The sequence below is a fragment of the Notolepis coatsorum genome (genome assembly GCF_963971535.1).
Source record: "Notolepis coatsorum genome assembly, chromosome: 20".
In the NCBI taxonomy this organism is placed as follows: Eukaryota; Metazoa; Chordata; class Actinopteri; order Aulopiformes; family Paralepididae; genus Notolepis; species Notolepis coatsorum.
Genome location: NC_140184.1, coordinates 16,554,176 through 16,571,929, shown reverse-complemented (window position 1 = coordinate 16,571,929; position 17,754 = coordinate 16,554,176). Strand labels below are relative to the sequence as shown.

At 44.3% G+C, this 17,754-nt stretch overlaps 1 protein-coding gene across 1 annotated transcript in view; it reads left to right on the top strand.

Moving 5' to 3' along the window:
* The window catches only part of LOC311247321 (uncharacterized protein), a 163,589-nt gene that overhangs the window by 127,551 nt on the left and 18,284 nt on the right, over positions 1-17,754 (top strand). The window contains 4 exon segments of the mRNA XM_084337678.1: positions 88-280; positions 283-374; positions 13,824-14,073; positions 16,929-17,018. Of these exon segments, the coding sequence (XP_084193804.1) occupies positions 88-280; positions 283-374; positions 13,824-14,073; positions 16,929-17,018 (625 nt within the window).

Here is a 17,754-nt window from a genome sequence, read left to right as displayed (position 1 = left end):
GCTGGACTCCTCCGCTCTGGCCCTCACCACCGCCCTCCTCCTCCTCCTCCTTCCTCCTCCTCCCTGCTCCTCCTCCACCGCCGCCAGGGCAAACCGCCGGCAGCACCTCCGCAAGACCCAGAGCTTCGACTGCCCCCCGGCCACGCCCGAGGCGTCCCGCTACGGGTCCTGCCAGCGGACACTGAGCGAGCCGGCGCGGCGCGGGAACACCGGCGTCTTCATCAAGGGCCTGGAGGTCAGCAGCATGGAGGTGGCCGACAGGCCCTACAGCCCCCCGCTTGGCCCCCCACGGCTGGCCTGGAGGAGAGGTGCTGCACACCCCCCAGCTCCAGCACCGCCAGCAGTCCCACTGCGGAGCCTCGCGCCAAGGGCAGGTGGGTACTAGTAGACGTAGTGGGAACAGGCATTAAAGCGTTCCGTCTTGAGACGGATTTCCGTCTATTTGATTATATTGTATATAATATTTAAATTTTATTATTAATATAAAGTTTGCCAATAGGGATGTTTCAGTAGTATTGGCACTGGTAGTAGTCATAATAGTAATCCAGTCTATTTTTTTTTTCTTCTAAAAAATAAACTAGTTCCAACACAGGCAACCACTTTTGCTTAATTAGTTCATTTTTTTAGAAGAAAAAAAAATTGCTCAAATGTCTGCTCTAGTCTAGTGTCTAGTCGATTTTGTGTTTTGAGCACAAAGATCATCATAGATCTAGCCTCTTAATTTTGCTCTCAAAGTGCACCAGATTGATGCATTTAACTTTAAAATGTAAAAAAAAAAAAAAAAAAATCTGAGGGGACATGCCCCCGGACCCCTCTGGAGGGGCAGAGGTTCACCCACCACCACAGTCTCACTAAATCCTGTGGGAAACACTGAGGATTAAAAAAAATGTACGGCTGTGGGTAAGGCGTTCCACATTGTTGTGGCATAATTGCGAAACGTGTTTAGTCCCTTGTTTGTATGATAACAAGCCTTTTAGTTCATGGTTCAAAGTAATGGGAAAAAGGGTGCTAGCTCGCCATCAATCAGAAGCTAGCCACAAGACTTGCATTCACTGCCTGGCACAACAACCACAATCAGTCAGGAGATATTTTTTTGCTTTAATCCCTGTGGGAACTGGAGTCTCTGCACCAGATAGCAGCACATAGCCAAGGGATTCTGAGTCATCAGGGAGGGACATTGTTTTATTGTTTCTCCACAGGGTTCAAACACGATAGCGCTCTTAGATAAGACTGGTTCTTCTGCGTGGGCAGGTGGGTACTGGATGTGCTTGTGCCTCGTCGGGTTTGACTTTGCCCCCTGCCTGGTTTGGCCAGCAGGGTTGAGGAAGTCGATAGTGTTACTTACATCACGACACAAAGAGAGACTCACGTCTCAAGTCATTGTGTTGCCGGAGATGGTTGGAGATGACAGTCATCTGTTATCTGATCAGCAGCGGAACCAACATTCCTCAATCTCTCACTCGTGTGTTTAGAGTAGCCCTAGTGGCGGCTCGGGGGTACTGCACCACACCTGCTTTCTTTCGTTCCTTCTCTCTCTCTGCCTTTCGTGTGACCCTCCCACTCTCCCTACATCACGTTCCATCATTTCTACATTGTGTTTCTAAGACATCTGTGCAAACCCGTCTCGTGCGTGTGTGTGTGTGTGTGTGTGTAGGTGTGTGTGTGTGACCCGCCTGAAAGCAGGTCAGGGTGGTCATGCTAGTGTGTCGAGACTTCTCCAGTCTAGATCCACAGGCTCCACTAAGCCCTGCTGACTGACTCTCTCTCTCTCTCTCTCTCTCTCTCTCTCTCTCTCTCTCTGTGTATGTTGGCTGTGCTGTGATGGAGCTGTAATGGCTTTAACAGAGGCAGGGTCCCCTATTCACCTGTGACCCCCATGAGAAGAGAACAGAAAGAGGAACCACTGATGACAATTGCAGCCCGTGACACGTTGGGGGCCTCTCTCTCTCTCTCTCTCTCTCTCTCCCTCTCCCTCTCCCTCTCCCTCCTCCCTCTCCTCTCTCGCCTCTCGCTCTCTCTCGCCTCTCCCTCTCCCTCTCGCTCTCGTCTCTCTCTCTCTCTCTCTCTCTCTCTCTCGTCTCTCTCTCTCTCTCTCTCTCTCTCTCTCTCTCTCTCTCTCTCTCGCTCTCTCTCTCTCTCTCTCTCTCTCTCGCTCTCGCTCTCTGCTCTCTCTCTCTCTCTGTCTCTCTCTGTCTCTCTCTCTCTCTCTCTCTCTCTCTCTCTCTCTCCATATTGTGGTACTATTCCACACTAATTAGAGCATAACCTGCTAATGGTAGGAGGAGGCCAAGGTAGCATGGGGGGCTTCACAAATTTCAAAGATTTGTTTGTCGACTGCCTAATACTGCAGATGGATAGAGGCAGCTAAAAAACGTTTTGCTCTCTTAAGATTTAACGTGCTTGTTGTAAGATATATTTAGCTGAAAATGATGTAGCCTTAAATCTTTAGTCCATCGGGTCCGGGAAGAATTTATGTCGACAGTGTTTTGATAAAGGACACGCTGAGAGGAACGTGTTGTTTTAACTGGAACTGGATACAAAGATAAAGGGTTGAAATGATGGACCTTAACTCCCAGACCCTCCCCCACTTGTTTTGAAGGTCAGGAGTCTTAAGAATGTTTTGAAGGTCGGGGGCCTCTGGACCCGTTCAGCTTTCCCCATGACTTAGCTGCTGACAGCATGTTAGGCTGGGACCGCTTTGAGATGGAGCCTGCGAGTGGGTCACCATATACATACATATATATATTAGGGGTGGAAATCACTAGAGCCCCCACGATACGTTAGGGGGGGTGTGGACATTTCTCGATTCTAAGATGCATAGCGGAAGTGAACGATTCTGCAATCGATGCAGTGACAGAACATAATCTATTATGCGGCACGGTGGTGTAGTGGTGGTGTATGCGGTGGTGTATGCGGAAGCACGGTGGTGTAGTGGTTAACACTGTCGCCTCACAGCAAGAAGGTCCAGGGTTCGATTCCTGCTTGGGGGACCAGGTTTCCATGATGCCAGTTACCCAGGTTACCCATGTTCTAAGAGAAACCCAATGGAAAAAACATGCACAACAGATCGCTAACGCTGTCGCGTCCCTGACGAAGACGGGCAGGAGCACTTGAATTGGTCCCCGGGCGTGGCTCACGCCACAGCCCTCGTCTGCTCCCCGGCTGCCCTTGGGGGGAAGGATGACGGGATGGGTTAAGCGCAGAGGAGTATCGCATCGGCGATCCTACAGACAATGCATGCGTGTGTGTTCCTGTGTGTGTGTGTGCTAACTAACCACTGTGTGCCGCTAACATTGAGTGTCGTTGCATGCCAAATAAAGACCTCTGCGACAGGTCCTGCATTATTATTATATTATTATAACGTTGATGTGTGACTTTAGGCACATTTACGCATATAACGTAGAACAATTTGCGCAAAATTGATGCGGTGAAAAAATGGTTAGTAAAAGTTAGACATACGTAGTACCTACTTACTGGTCACAGGAGTCTTCTATAACGTTTGGATGCTAATCCATTTTTTGTGAATCCATTTGTTGAAACAACATCTTTGTTGGCAGACTGCTCCTGCTATCTTTTTTTTTTTTCTTTTTTTTTCATCTTTTTCCCCCTCCTTTTTCCTCCGATTTTCTCTCCATCCCAATGTTAGTCGTTATGCCAATTCCCAATCCCCTTCCTGGTCGCTGCGCACTTACCCCCCCACACTCGGTCTGGGAGAGTGGAAGCTATCACGTGCTTCCTCCGACACACGTCTAGCCAATCAACCGCTTTCTTTTCACCTGGCAGCACGGACTCTCACTGAGAGGGTGTAACGTGTGGAAGGATCACACTACCCCCCTTAGATCCTATCCGCGCTGAGCAGGCGCCCTGACCGAACTGTAGGAGCTGCTGTTTACAACGACCCCGGACCCACCCCCGCCAGCTTTCCCACCCTCTAATACAGCCAATTGTATTAGTGTGAACGGCCAGCCAAGCTGGTGACAATGCCGGAGCTGTGAGCTGGATTCGAACAGGCGAATCCAGTGTCTCCGGTGTTGGTGACGAACGCAATCTCCGCTACGCCACCTGACCGCCTGGCTCCTGCTATCTTAACGTTAGCAAGCTAAGCATGCATAGCGCGACCTGGAAAGACTGTTCATCACTGCATACAACTTGGTTTAATCCAAACGTCCATTCAGAAACGTTGTATTATGGAATAAGACAGTCGGCGATATCTGTGAATATTCCTATGCCTTGGTCTGTTGACACGCCCACTACTAGGGGTGGGACGATACATCGATCCAGATCGATATATCGATCTATTATCAATAATCAAATAGGATCGATGCAACGTAAAAAGATTGATTCATATTGCGATACTCTTATTTAGAAAATTCTGCAAGTCGTATCCGCCCAGTAGTTGAAACGCTGTGTAGCTCTGTACAGTAGAGCAGGGCTACAGAGCGCCTATTTTGCGACCCGATATAAGTCTGTGCAGTTTAATCGATTTTTTTTTTTTTTGTATAAGGAAGTTGCATTGTTCATTTCAATACCTGTAATAGTACAGTAGTCCACACACACACACACACACACACACACACACACACACACACACACACACACACACACACACACACACACATACACACACACACACACATGTGCATTCAGTTAAGTTGGAATATGACTGTAATACAAACAGTTCAGTTTGTCAGGTACATGCAACACAGATTACAGTGTTTACATCTGTCTGCTTGAGAAAATACCATGTTCTCCAATAAAAATTATTGAAGTGAGATGAACAGACTGAACTTTATTTTATTAGATAAAACATGTTGACAAAGTTTTACTTTGCAGTTGAAAAAAGGTAATAAATTAAATAAAAAATGTTTAAAGAAAATCACAATACTCGGCGTATCGCGATATATTTAGTATCGCGATACTATCGTGACGCAAGTATCATATCTAGGGCTGTCTTAAATACTTTGAAGCTTTGAAGCTTCGTTCGATGGCACAAGCTTCGAACAAAAAAATAATAATCATAGTTCAAAAAAATAAATGTTTGCCTCCAAATCTTGCGCCTCCATTCCAATGAAACGAAAGTAAGCGGCGCCTCGACTCCACCTCTCTACAACAAGCACGTGGAGATTATCTGTGTTCAAAACAACAAGGACATGTGCAGCAGACATGTCGACGAAGAAGTCATCAGACGTGTGGTTACACTTTAAAATATGCAAAGACAATGCCCAAAAAGCAGAGTGCCAGATATGCCAGAAGAAAATGGCATATCACAACTCTACAACAACTTTGTCAAATCACCTAAAAAACGTAAGTATCGTTGTACACGACGGCGACGCCACACAAAACATTAATAAGGCTATGCCTATGCTGCTATGACTAATGTGTTACCAAGTTGGCTAATTTAATTGTAATCATCTGCTTTTGTAGGTGCATTGTCTGATATAATTATAAATTAAATATAATATAATTGTTTGCTTGATAGACGAAGGTTGCAACATAATTATGTAATGTCATGTCGTTGGCTGTGAGAGCAGCCCCACTGCACCCAGGCAGTGCAGCCGAGTGAAACCTTGTTGGCTGCGTCACAGTCACGAAAGGGGCTACTTAATTAATTAATCCAATCCACTTTATTTATAGAGCACATTTAAAAACAACAAAGTTTACCAGCTGTACAACTCAGTGCATGTGTGTGTGTGTTCTTGTGGGTCGCCCATCTCGCGTGTGTGTTAAAACTGCATGACAAATAAAGACTTCTAGTCTAAAGAAAGTACAAGTCCCACAACATAAGATGAATATATATATATATATTATAATTAATATTTTTAATTTTTTTTTTCTTCTCTAAGCTTCGAATTAAAATCGAAGCTCGGCCCCGAAGCTTCCATTGCCAAAAAAAGCTTTGAAGGTCAGCCCTAATCGTATCGTGAGGTCTCTGGCGATTCCCACCCCTAGTATCGTGATGAAACTGGTGATTCCCACCCCTACCCACTACTCAAAGCTAGTGCTCCGTTCATGCATCCACTCAACTCATAGAAAATACAGTATCAGGCTATTCTAAAAGTATTGATACTAATAAAATGGAGTATTGAACCGTTTTTAACAGCTGGGTATCGAGATACCTTTCTAGTATCTGTGTATCATGCAACACTAGTAAAGACATTTATTTTGACATTCTGATTTAAGAACTTTCTAAATAAAAGTGTATTTATCTGACTGCTTGTATTAATTGATGAAAAAGTAGCCATGTGCAGTAATATAGATTATATTTATATAGATATAAATTGAGGATGTAATGTTATTGAGCTGCATCGAGATGCATCGTAGAATCGAATCGAATCGTGTAAAGCTGAATTGTAATCGAATCGTGAGGCCAGTGAAGATTCACAGCTCTACGATACGTTAGTGTTGGACTATATTGCAATTTACTACCTTTTTTCAACTGCAAATGATGTCCCCAACAGAAAACTGGCAACATCTGCAGTGAATATATACAGCATATATACTGTTTCATAACTGTTTCATCTAATAAGATGATGTTTTCAGTCTGTTCATCTCTCTGAAATAAAAGTTTAAAAGAAATATTAGCATCTATGATGCGATATGATAGTGTATTTCCATCAAGATATAATGATAATAATATAATATATATAAATATAATTATGCTGTATCGATTCCCCCCCCAGCCCTAATATATACTGAACAAAAATATAAATGCAACACTCTTGTTTTTGCTCCAATTTTTCATGAGTTGAAATCAAAGATCTAAGACTTATTATATGTACACAAAAGGCCTATTTCTCTCAACATTTGTTCACAGACGTGTTTAGACCTTTCAATCACAGTCGAGAATGCAGCTGTGACTGCGTCCCCGACCGCCAAGAACCTTGGTGTTGTCCTCGACGACCAGTTGAACTTCTCTGCTCACATCGCAGCGACGACCAGAACCTGCCGATTCCTCCTGAGCAACGTCAGAAGGATACGCCCCTTCCTGACAAAAGAAGCCACCCAACTCCTCGTCCAATCAACAGTCATCTCCCGCCTCGACTACTGCAATGCACTGCTCGCTGGCCTCCCGGCCACTGCCACTAAGCCTCTTCAACTCATTCAGAACGCAGCGGCCCGCCTGATCTCAAACCTACCGAAGTCGGCCCATGTCACCCCACTTCTTAGGGACCTGCACTGGCTCCCCATTGCTGCACGAATCCGCTTCAAGGCCCTCGACCTAGCATACCGTGCGGCAAAGGGAACCGCTCCCGCCTACCTCCGGTCAATGGTCTCTAACTACACACCCTCAAGACCCCTACGCTCTGCATCTTCTGGCCGCCTCAGACCTACTCCTATCCAAGCTCCGGGAGGGTCATCAAAGAGAAGTCGCCTATTCTCAGTCCTTGCCCCACAATGGTGGAATGAACTACCCACCCCAGTTAGGACAGCCGAATCACGTCCAATCTTTCGCCGTCGACTAAAGACGCACTTCTTCAACCATTATCTGAATTAAAAAAAAAAAAAAAAAAAAAAAAAAATCTAACCCTAACTAACCGTACTGTCATGCACTTGTCCTAATAAACTAACCTACACTGTAGCACTCAACACTTTGATGAACATTGTTGCTCAGCTGATAGAGTTGTGCCCTTCCTGATGGCTTGTCGTACAGAACTTGTAAGTCGCTTTGGATAAAAGCGTCAGCTAAATGACTAAATGTAAAATGTAAATGTAGATCTGTGTTAGTGAGACTTCTCCTCACTTATCCTCTGCCGAGATCATCGATCCACCTGACAGGTGTGGCATACTGATTAGACAACATGATTATTGCACAGGTGTGCCTTTGGCTGGTCACAATAAAAGATCACTCTAAAATGTGCAGTTTTATCACACCGCACAATGCCACATGAGGGGCCTTGCAACTGGCATGAATGTCCACCAGAGCTGTTGCCCGTGAATTGAATGTTCAGAGAGAGAGAGAGAGAGACTCTCCAGGGCCATCATTTATCAATGGTGCGTACGATCATTTCTAAGCAAAGTGTGGGACTTATCAATTTGAACGTGTGCTTGACTTTGTGCGTATCAATCAATCAATCAATCAAATTTATTTATAAAGCACATTTCACATGACGCGTGTCAACCAAAGTGCTGTACAGAGGGTAAATACATAAATACATAAGATACATATAGACAACAATCACACTCCGTTTTATGGGAGGGCACACAGGCAAACACATAGAAAAACAGGGCATGAGTCAGTGAAGGGGAAAGGCTAGTAGGTAGAAGTGGGTTTTGAGCCTCGATTTGAAGGCATCTATCGAGGGGGCGAGCCTAATGGAGGTGGGGATGCTGTTCCACAGTTCAGGGGCTGCGACAGCAAAGGCACGGCCCCCCCTGAGCTTGAGGTTAGACCTCCGGACTGTCAGGAGCCTCTGATCGGCTGACCTGAGGGACCTGGTGTTGGAATAGGGGGATAGGAGGTCTGAGATGTAGGAGGGTGTGTGACCATTAAGGGCTTTAAAAACAAATAGGAGAACCTTAAAATCTATCCTGTAGCGTACTGGGAGCCAATGAAGGGAGGCAAGGACAGGGGTGATGTGGTCTCTCTTGCGGGTTCCGGTCAACAGTCTGGCAGCAGCGTTTTGTACCAGTTGTAAGCGGGACAGCTCAGGCCGTGCGTACCTGGCGCCCAGCGGTAGAATATGAAGACTGCAGACGGACAGCATTATGCTTTCATCAGTTTCATGCATTAGTTTCAACAATGACGTGTTCTGTATGACCCGTAATTCACTATAGTGCATTGTAAAATAGCAACATTAGTGTAATTATTGTCAAACCCTAAATGGCATTTGGAATAAATATTTCCGAATAAATTCAGCCTGGTTCATAGCGTTATTATAGGAATACTTCTCCGGTGTGCGCTCAGATGTTTTCAGAGATATAGGGCATGTCTATTTGCAGAGAGAGAACATAATAATATTAAGTAGAGTTCGCTACCCGAGACACATTCTCCTTGATTTGTACCGCAATTTGAGACCCACATTGGAGCGTGGAGCAAATTTGGCTGATGATGTCGTTGCCGGTGGCTGGGAGGAACACGACTCATTCAGGCCTAATTGTATTTAATTCAATTGTAATGTTATTGGTATATATAATTAAAACATCACTTAAATGCAGATCAGGGTTATCCACTGAAGCCACAATGACTCTGACCATAACCGCGGGCTCACGAGCGCACAATAGGTGTTGTAGAGCGCAGAAGTGGCCTCCTGAAATTGATTTCATTTCAGTCATTACAGTGCTTAATGTCGGGTCAGCTTGTCATTTATTTCTGTCAATGTGCTGGTTCTGTAGCAGGACTGGGTCAGTCAACATCCTTGGCTCCCGGCGCACCGAAGATAGTCTGCAGTCTGCACGCTCCCTCCTCCTCAGCGGAGTTGTCATTGGATTTATTTATTCTCTAAAAATATCTATAATTATACGATTAAATATTGTTTCAAATAAAACGCTAAATACTATTATTCTGTGTGTCATGTTTCCAAATAAGATTGTTCACAACGGGAAATGCTGTATAAGTTGAATTAGTTGGTTAGACCTCGGTGATCAATCTAGCTCGTGAAGTTTCTCAGAGTTCGCTCGGGTTAGTCCATTATTTCACATCCCATGGGGGTGTTTCATGACCATATATGGATAATCGTGCACGAGCATAGACGTTAAGAACAAATGGTATTTATCAACACGGAGTGTGCGTAGGACCTGTGCACGCACGGTTGATAAATCCCGATTTTTCTGTGCGTAGAGACATTCTAAATTCTGTGCTTGAGAACGAAAATAGAACACTTTCTAAGCATTGTTGATAAATGAGGGCCCTGGTCTCTTTAGGATACCCATCCCTGTGGGCACAGACAGACCCCCTGGGGCTACCACTCCTGGGCCCTCATTTATCAACAATGTGTAGAAAGTGTTCTATTTTTGTTCTTAACACATTCCCTGCCATGACTTATATCCATCAATATAGCCAGTCTGCCACCACTCTAAGCCTATGGAGATGTTCACCTTCTTTGCAGGGCTATAACTTTTTAAATTGTATTGCTAAATTGACATTACTATGGCCCATTCAACATCGATTATCTATCGTTCAGGATGTAGGAACGTTATACTTTTTCATTTAAACATTCATACAAAAATACCTTCTAGAATATAAGTGTTTTTATCGTTTTCTGCAGTAATTCCTAGGACGTGAGTTATAGGCCTAAACGCATATATAGATTATCGATTGCCGTTTATTCCCGATACACGCGATATTAAAAAATTCAACTGTATATGATCCTATACGTTATGCGTCATCATGCACGGAGGAAAGGGGGGGGGGGTCATTTATAATTCCGTGATCGTCAGTAAATGCTTTATGTAGTATGGGTGATATATTGATCAGATCGGTTTGCGGTGAAATTAATAGACAATTGGGCTGAAAATGACGTTAGCGTCCTCTTACCGTTCGCCGACGAGACTGGAGGAAAAAGATCCCACTTATTTGACGTCGATCTCCTAGATCCATTTCCGGTTTGTATGGCGCAATAAACGCCCAAATCATATCGATTATTGAGTTATGGCAGCGATCCATATGCACGCCAGTGTATGTCTGGAGTCCCGCAACAATATGTGACTGCCGGACGGATTTCCCAGATGCACCGATTGCCACTTCCGGTTGTAACTCGCCCGATCATCCACCAGGCGGCGGTATTGAGGCGTTGCAATATTGTGCAGAGTCCCACTGTATCACCAGAGGCTGGGTGGCTGAATTATGGCGAAAAAATTAAATATGATCTCAATATCGCTGTACAGCGTGGTTTGGCAGACAACGCATGGCGGGCAATAACGCTGTACAGCGTGAACGGCGGTGGATGTGTTAAGCACAGAATTTAGAATGTGTGTACGCACAGAAAAATCGGGATTTATCAACCGTGCGTACACAGGTCCTACGCACACTCCGTGTTGATAAATACCATTTGTTCTACGCTCCGCGCTCGTGCACGATTTTAAGTATTTGCATATAGAACTGCCCGTAATTAACCATATACGGTAATGAAACACCCCCATGAAATGTGGAAAAGTGGACTAAACCGAGCGAACGCGTGGGAGAAATACGCGACAGTCTGACAGACGTTTAATATGATTTGTAGAGAGGCATACAATCTATTTTGATGTCGGTATTAGGTATAGCCTATATACATTTTATATACATAGCCTACATTATGCAACAGTAATTTGCGCATAACGCAGCATGGCACAGACATGTCACACGGAGCCCCGCGAAGCATGCATACAGTAAACTAACTTGATCGTTAATATAACTGTTGTCCTTGTATCTTTACGCTTATGAAAACATTTAATAATATTTATAGGCTATATGCCCTCGTTTGGCCATAATAGTTTATTCTCAAATGGCCAAATCTCCTCTCTGACGGACCCATGTATAGCCTATATCATATTCCTATATGTCTCCAAGGAATCGTGGGGCTCGGGGAAGAAAGGGAACACCTGCTATAGCTAGGGATGGGTACCGAATTCGGTACTTTTGAGGTACCGAACCGAAACACGTCGGTACTACCGAGTATCGAATCAAGTGAGAAACCGAAAATAATAATTTTTTTTTTTTTTTTTATGTCAACGTTCACACGCACAATATATGCTTACCTAGGATTTGACTTGATTCAACAACAAAGCAGTCGGAGCAATGACAAGCCGAAAACTGTCGAAATTGTAGTTATTTGAAGTTTGGATTTCTTTTTTTTACGACTGAGGTCGTAAATTAAATTTCTTGAGACTAAAGTACCGAAAAAAGGTACCGTTGGATACCGGTATCGATTCACAGGTACCGGTACCGGTATCGGTTCAAATGTGAAAGGTACCAATCCCTAGCTATAGCCTATCCTTTATAATGTTATATGCTATTTTATTTACAGTAGTCTATTTATGATTTGTTTCCATAGCCGGTCTCAGTTATGCTGTGGCTGAGATGGGTCGGGATTAATGAAGCTGATAGGAGACTGCTTCTCGGCTATACGAATTAAAGCCACGATTGAAAATAATGTACTTCCTTCTTGACAATAGCATATACTATAACAATAATACGAGAGTACAAGAACAATGAATCTCACTGCCATGTAGCCTACGCCATGTATAGCCTGCCTATGTGATCAATAAAAACGCGAACTTGAATTCCATCATCATATTTATATGTTGTGTCTGTCCACTATGTTTGTTACTTTGTTATTTTCCCCCCCTATGTAAAGCGACCTTGGGTCTCTTGAAAGGCGCTATATAAAATGAAGCTATTATTATTATTATTATTATTATTATTATTATTATTATTATTATTATTATTATTATTATTATTATTATTATTATCACGTCTGTGCGGGAGACTGTGTTAGTCTCAGTGAAGTTTCAACGGAGCGGAGGTCATCTATTCTAACCAACAAATTGAAGTAGAAAGCATTTCGTTGTGACCAATCTTATTTGGAAACATGACACACAAAATAATAGTATTTCGCTTTTTATTTTAAACGATATTTAATCGCGTTTGGAGGTGGGTGTTCTGTGTCTGCCCCCCGTGCCAAACAAGCAGGCCAACCTCTTGTTCGCGCGTGAGCCCGTTATAATTACACTACTGTCGCTATTTTACAATGAACTATAATGAATTACGGGTCATACAGAACACGCCAGTGTTGAAACTAATGCACGGAAGCTTATTTCCGCGTTGTAGTCTTCATATTCTACCGCTGGGCGCCAGGTACGCATGCTCTGAGCTGTGCGTAGATATACGCACAAAGTCAAGCACACGTTCAAATTGATAAGTCACACACTTTGCTTAGAAATGATCCTACGCACGGGTTACGCACATCTGTGCGTACGCACCATTGATAAATGAGGGCCCTGGTCTCTTTAGGTACACTACTCTGGGAGTTCACAGCAGCTATTGTCCTGCGAGCCAAAGAGTTGTGGAAGGTGGAGCATAATGAAAAGGTCAGGGGCAGGAAAACCCAGGAATGCTTTTAAAGACTCCCTCCCAAGAAAGTGCTCAGGAAAGAGAAATTATGGCCCTGCTTTTTCTTCTTCCCTCGGATCAACCAAAAGCAAGGAAGAAAAAAAGGCTAAACCAACAGAAAAACTGCACCCACCACAGCAGCGTCTCCCCATATTCATCTTAGCGTTCTGGTAACATAAACCATCCTCCCAGGAGGCCGCGGTGATCTGTTTCTCACCACTTGACGAGACGTCCCCTTTACAGCCTCAACACCCCTCTTGACATGCAGCAACAGGCTCTGTCTGTTTACATGTCAGTCAGCCTTTCGATGGTGCTGTCACCGGTCCTACCCCCCCGGCGGTCTCCAGCGGATCATGTCGGCTCAATGTAGCGGCATTACCGGCCGATACCGCGATGACATGTCAGAAGGGAGCTTGATCCAAGCGCTTGTGTTCTTTCCTGTGATAAAGCTCAAAGAAATCAGGGCGAACGCATAATTCCTAGATCACACCGCGCGGCCCGTCTGGGCACTCCCAAGTGGATTTCCAAGGAAAACAACTAGAGTGCGGGATTTCATCCCTGATTTGCACTTATACTTTGAGCGGCCTATTTGCAGCTAAAATTATGGTCCGAATCGACGTGTATTGGAGGGAGGCATGTGATAGTCTACACCCTGTCCAGACCGACAGTAGGGCAAAGCGTGCAATGACCAGGAAGGGAATTGGCATAACTAATTTGTGAGAAAAAGATAGAAAGGCAAACATTTTAAAATAAACATCATTCACGCTAAACCTGGTCTCTCTCTTCCCAACAGCAAGCTCCGGCACATCGTGGACGAGATGGTGACCACGGAGCGCGAGTACGTGCGCTCGCTGCGCTACATCATCCAGCACTACTTCCCTGAGATGGAGCGCCTGGACCTGCCCCAGGACCTGAGGGGCAAGAGATCTGTCATCTTCGGCAACCTGGAGAAGCTGGTGGACTTCCACAGCCAGTACTTCCTGAGAGAGCTGGAGTCCTGCTGTAACCATCCTCTCAGGGTGTCCCACTGCTTCCTCAGACACGTAAGGCGACACCACTCTCACTTGATTCATATAGAACATGAATTCACATATACTATAGTAGTCAAACGTGTTAAAAGGTTGAGGAAACGGGCGGCCAGGTAGCGCAGCGGACTAAGCGTCTGTCTACCACCACAGAGACAGTGGGATCGAATCCGGCTGTGGTGCTTCCGGGTTGGCCGACCGTCCATACTAACACAATTGGCAGTGTTAGCGGGTGGGAAACCCGGCGAGGGTGGGTCCTGATCGTTGTAAACAGCGACTCCTACAGTTCGGTCGGGGCGCCTGCACAGCAAGGGAAAGATCTGGGAGAGGTAGTGTGACCTTCCACACGTTACACTCTCCCAGTAAGAGTCCGCGCTGCCAGGTGAAAAGAAGCGGTGGGCTGGGTACACATGTGTCGGAGGAAGCATGTGATAGTCTCCGCCCTCCCGGACCGACGGTAGGGGGTAGAGTGCACAATGACCAGGAAGGGGATTGGGAATTGGCATAACGACTAACATTGGGATGGGAGAAAAATGGAAAGAGAAGGGGGGAAAATATAATAATAAAAATTAAAAAAAAATAAAGTTGAGGAAACTGATGTAGAAGAGACAGCCGTTCACCTGCGTAAAGATTCTAGTAATGAGTTTTAGCACAAAGAGCAGAAAATAAAAGAACAATGGGTCCACTTTTGTGTTGCATTTAAGATTATTTCTAGTAGATGTAGTATATTGGTGAAGGCTGGTAGGTCTAAGTTAGATAACCTGGGCAACACTTCTGTCTGACTTAAACGTATGTTTGCATTTATCTGATGTTATTTTGCCCATAGATGTGTATGAAATGCAGTAATGCATAATTAGTTTCTGCATATTTGTGTAAATGACACCCAACCCATCCTAAACTATGTGCGCACACACATGTATTCACACACAAAAAGCGGTGAGACTCATGGACCTGCTGGGTGAGCAGGTGAAGCTGTTCCAGTACAGTGTCCAGAGGAGATGGAGTTTAAACCTCAGCTATGAAGACAGCTGAACTAACACACACACACACACACACACACACACACACACACACGCACACACACACACACTCTCTCAAAGGTGGTTCACAGGTTGGCATATCCTGCTCTCATGTTCTCTCTCTCCCTTGGCCATGGAACATTATTTGTCTCTCTCTCTCTCTCTCTCTCTCTCTCTCTCTCTCTCTCTCTCTCTCTCTCTCTCTCTCTCTCTCTCTCTCTCTCTCTCTCTCTCTCTACACACATTCCATAGGCCAGTGGATATCCACCATTGAGCGGGGTCTTAGCTCGGCCTCAGAATCCTCTCATATTCTGTGGTTGTGCAGAGACCCCCTTGGCTTGTTTCAAAGGCTTTAGATTTGAAGGGTATAACAGTTTATCCACAGTGAAAACAGTGAGTCTCTGTCTGTGTGTGTGACTGACTTGATGACTGGGCACATTCCTGGCTATAAAAGTCCCTGTGAAAAATATTGCACATTTACTATGAATACGAAAACACCCTGCAAAGCAATTTGCAGCATCGCCAAAATGAGCGCCAAGTCCGCCAACTAAAACGGGACACCGGACACGACAAAGACGTTTCCATGTCTCTCAAACGGAGAACAAGAGGGATATTCTGTACAGTGAACTGGTTTCCATGTCTCTCAAACGGAGAACAAGAGGGATACTCTGTACGGTGAACTGGTTTCCACGTCTCTCAAACGGAGAACAATAGGGATATTCTGTACGGTGAACCGGTTGAGTCGGTAAAAGTAATTTTGAAATATAATCATTCCACGTGTTTTATTCTGTGATTTTTTTTATTTATTTTTTTAAAACATACACATAAACATAACAACATAAAATTAGATATACAAGCATTAATTAACGGTACACCTCCAATTAAATCACCATTTGAATAAATGTATTATACGAGAAATATACCTAATACTTGCTATCTAATACCCTACATACATATGCTCTCGCTCGCTCCCCCCCCCCCCGGACCCCCACTTGGATAATCCATCCATTATCATTCTCTCCTTTCCAGGCACTACAATTAATATGCTATCTTTTATTCTCTCCACCACTTCTAACCACATTGCAATTTTGGATTCACTGACACCTAAAATCCTTGTTGTAGATATTTCTAGATAAATCACATCGAGATATGTAAGAATCCAAACCTTCCTACACATTTTTTGTGTAGGAAAAAAACCATTGTGATGCTATCAGCTTTTTAGCCGCTGTGATACCAGATAAAACGAATCTCTTTAGCTGTATAGGGACTGCAAACTCAAAAACATCATCCAACAGCAATACAGCGGGGTGTACAGGTATATCCAGAATTAAAAAATGTGATAATTGATGGGACACTTCTTTCCAGAATATCTTAACTGGTGGGCAATCCCAGTACATGTGCATAAATGTACCCTCAAGGTGCATCTGGAGTCTTGTTTAAGTCCCATTCTGTTCAATCTTATAGGAGTCAGGTATGTCCTATGAATATACTTAAGATTTATTTGTTGATGGTCCGGGTTACGTGACGCAAGTCGAACGTTTGCCCAGGCATCTTGCCAATCAAAATTTCCAGGTCTGGTATATCCCTCCTCCAGACTGAGTCTAGGTGGAGGATTTCATACGAGGACGTTAGTAATTGATGATAAAAATCTGACACAAAACCTCTCGATGTCTCTCTTTCATAGAAGAATTTGTGGTATCTGTGGTGTTCAATTGGTATCCTTAATGGGACTCCATGAGCCTTCAAACATACCAATAACTGTGCGTAAAAATAATATGTGGATCTGGTGAGATTACATTTTTTATGTATTTCTTCATATCTACAAATCTATTCTGTGATTTTGTGTTTCCACAGCAAGACCAGTTTGGCCTCTACGCCCTGTACAGCAAGAACAAACCCAAGTCTGACACCCTGCTGGCCAGCCATGGACACAGCTTCTTCAGGGTGAGTCTGGGGACCACTCACCACACACAACCCATCGTAAACTACTAACACGTAACACACAACCCATCCTAAACTACTAACTCACCACACACAACCCATCCTAAACTACTAACACGTAACACACAACCCATCCTAAACTACTAACTCACCACACACAACCCATCCTAAACTACTAACTCACCACACACAACCCATCGTAAACTACTAACACGTAACACACAACCCATCCTAAACTACTAACTCACCACACACAACCCATCCTAAACTACTAACACGTAACACACAACCCATCCTAAACTACTAACTCACCACATACAACCCATCCTAAACTACTAACTCACCACACACAACCCATCCTAAACTACTAACTCACCACACACAACCCATCCTAAACTACTAACTCACCACACACAACCCATCCTAAACTACTAACACGTAACACACAACCCATCCTAAACTACTAACTCACCACACACAACCCATCCTAAACTACTAACTCACCACACACAACCCATCCTAAACTACTAACACGTAACACACAACCCATCCTAAACTACTAACTCACCACACACAACCCATCCTAAACTACTAACTCACCACATACAACCCATCCTAAACTACTAACACATGACACACAACCCATCCTAAACTACTAACATGTAACACACAACCCATCCTAAACTACTAACTCACCACACACAACCCATCCTAAACTACTAACACGTAACACACAACC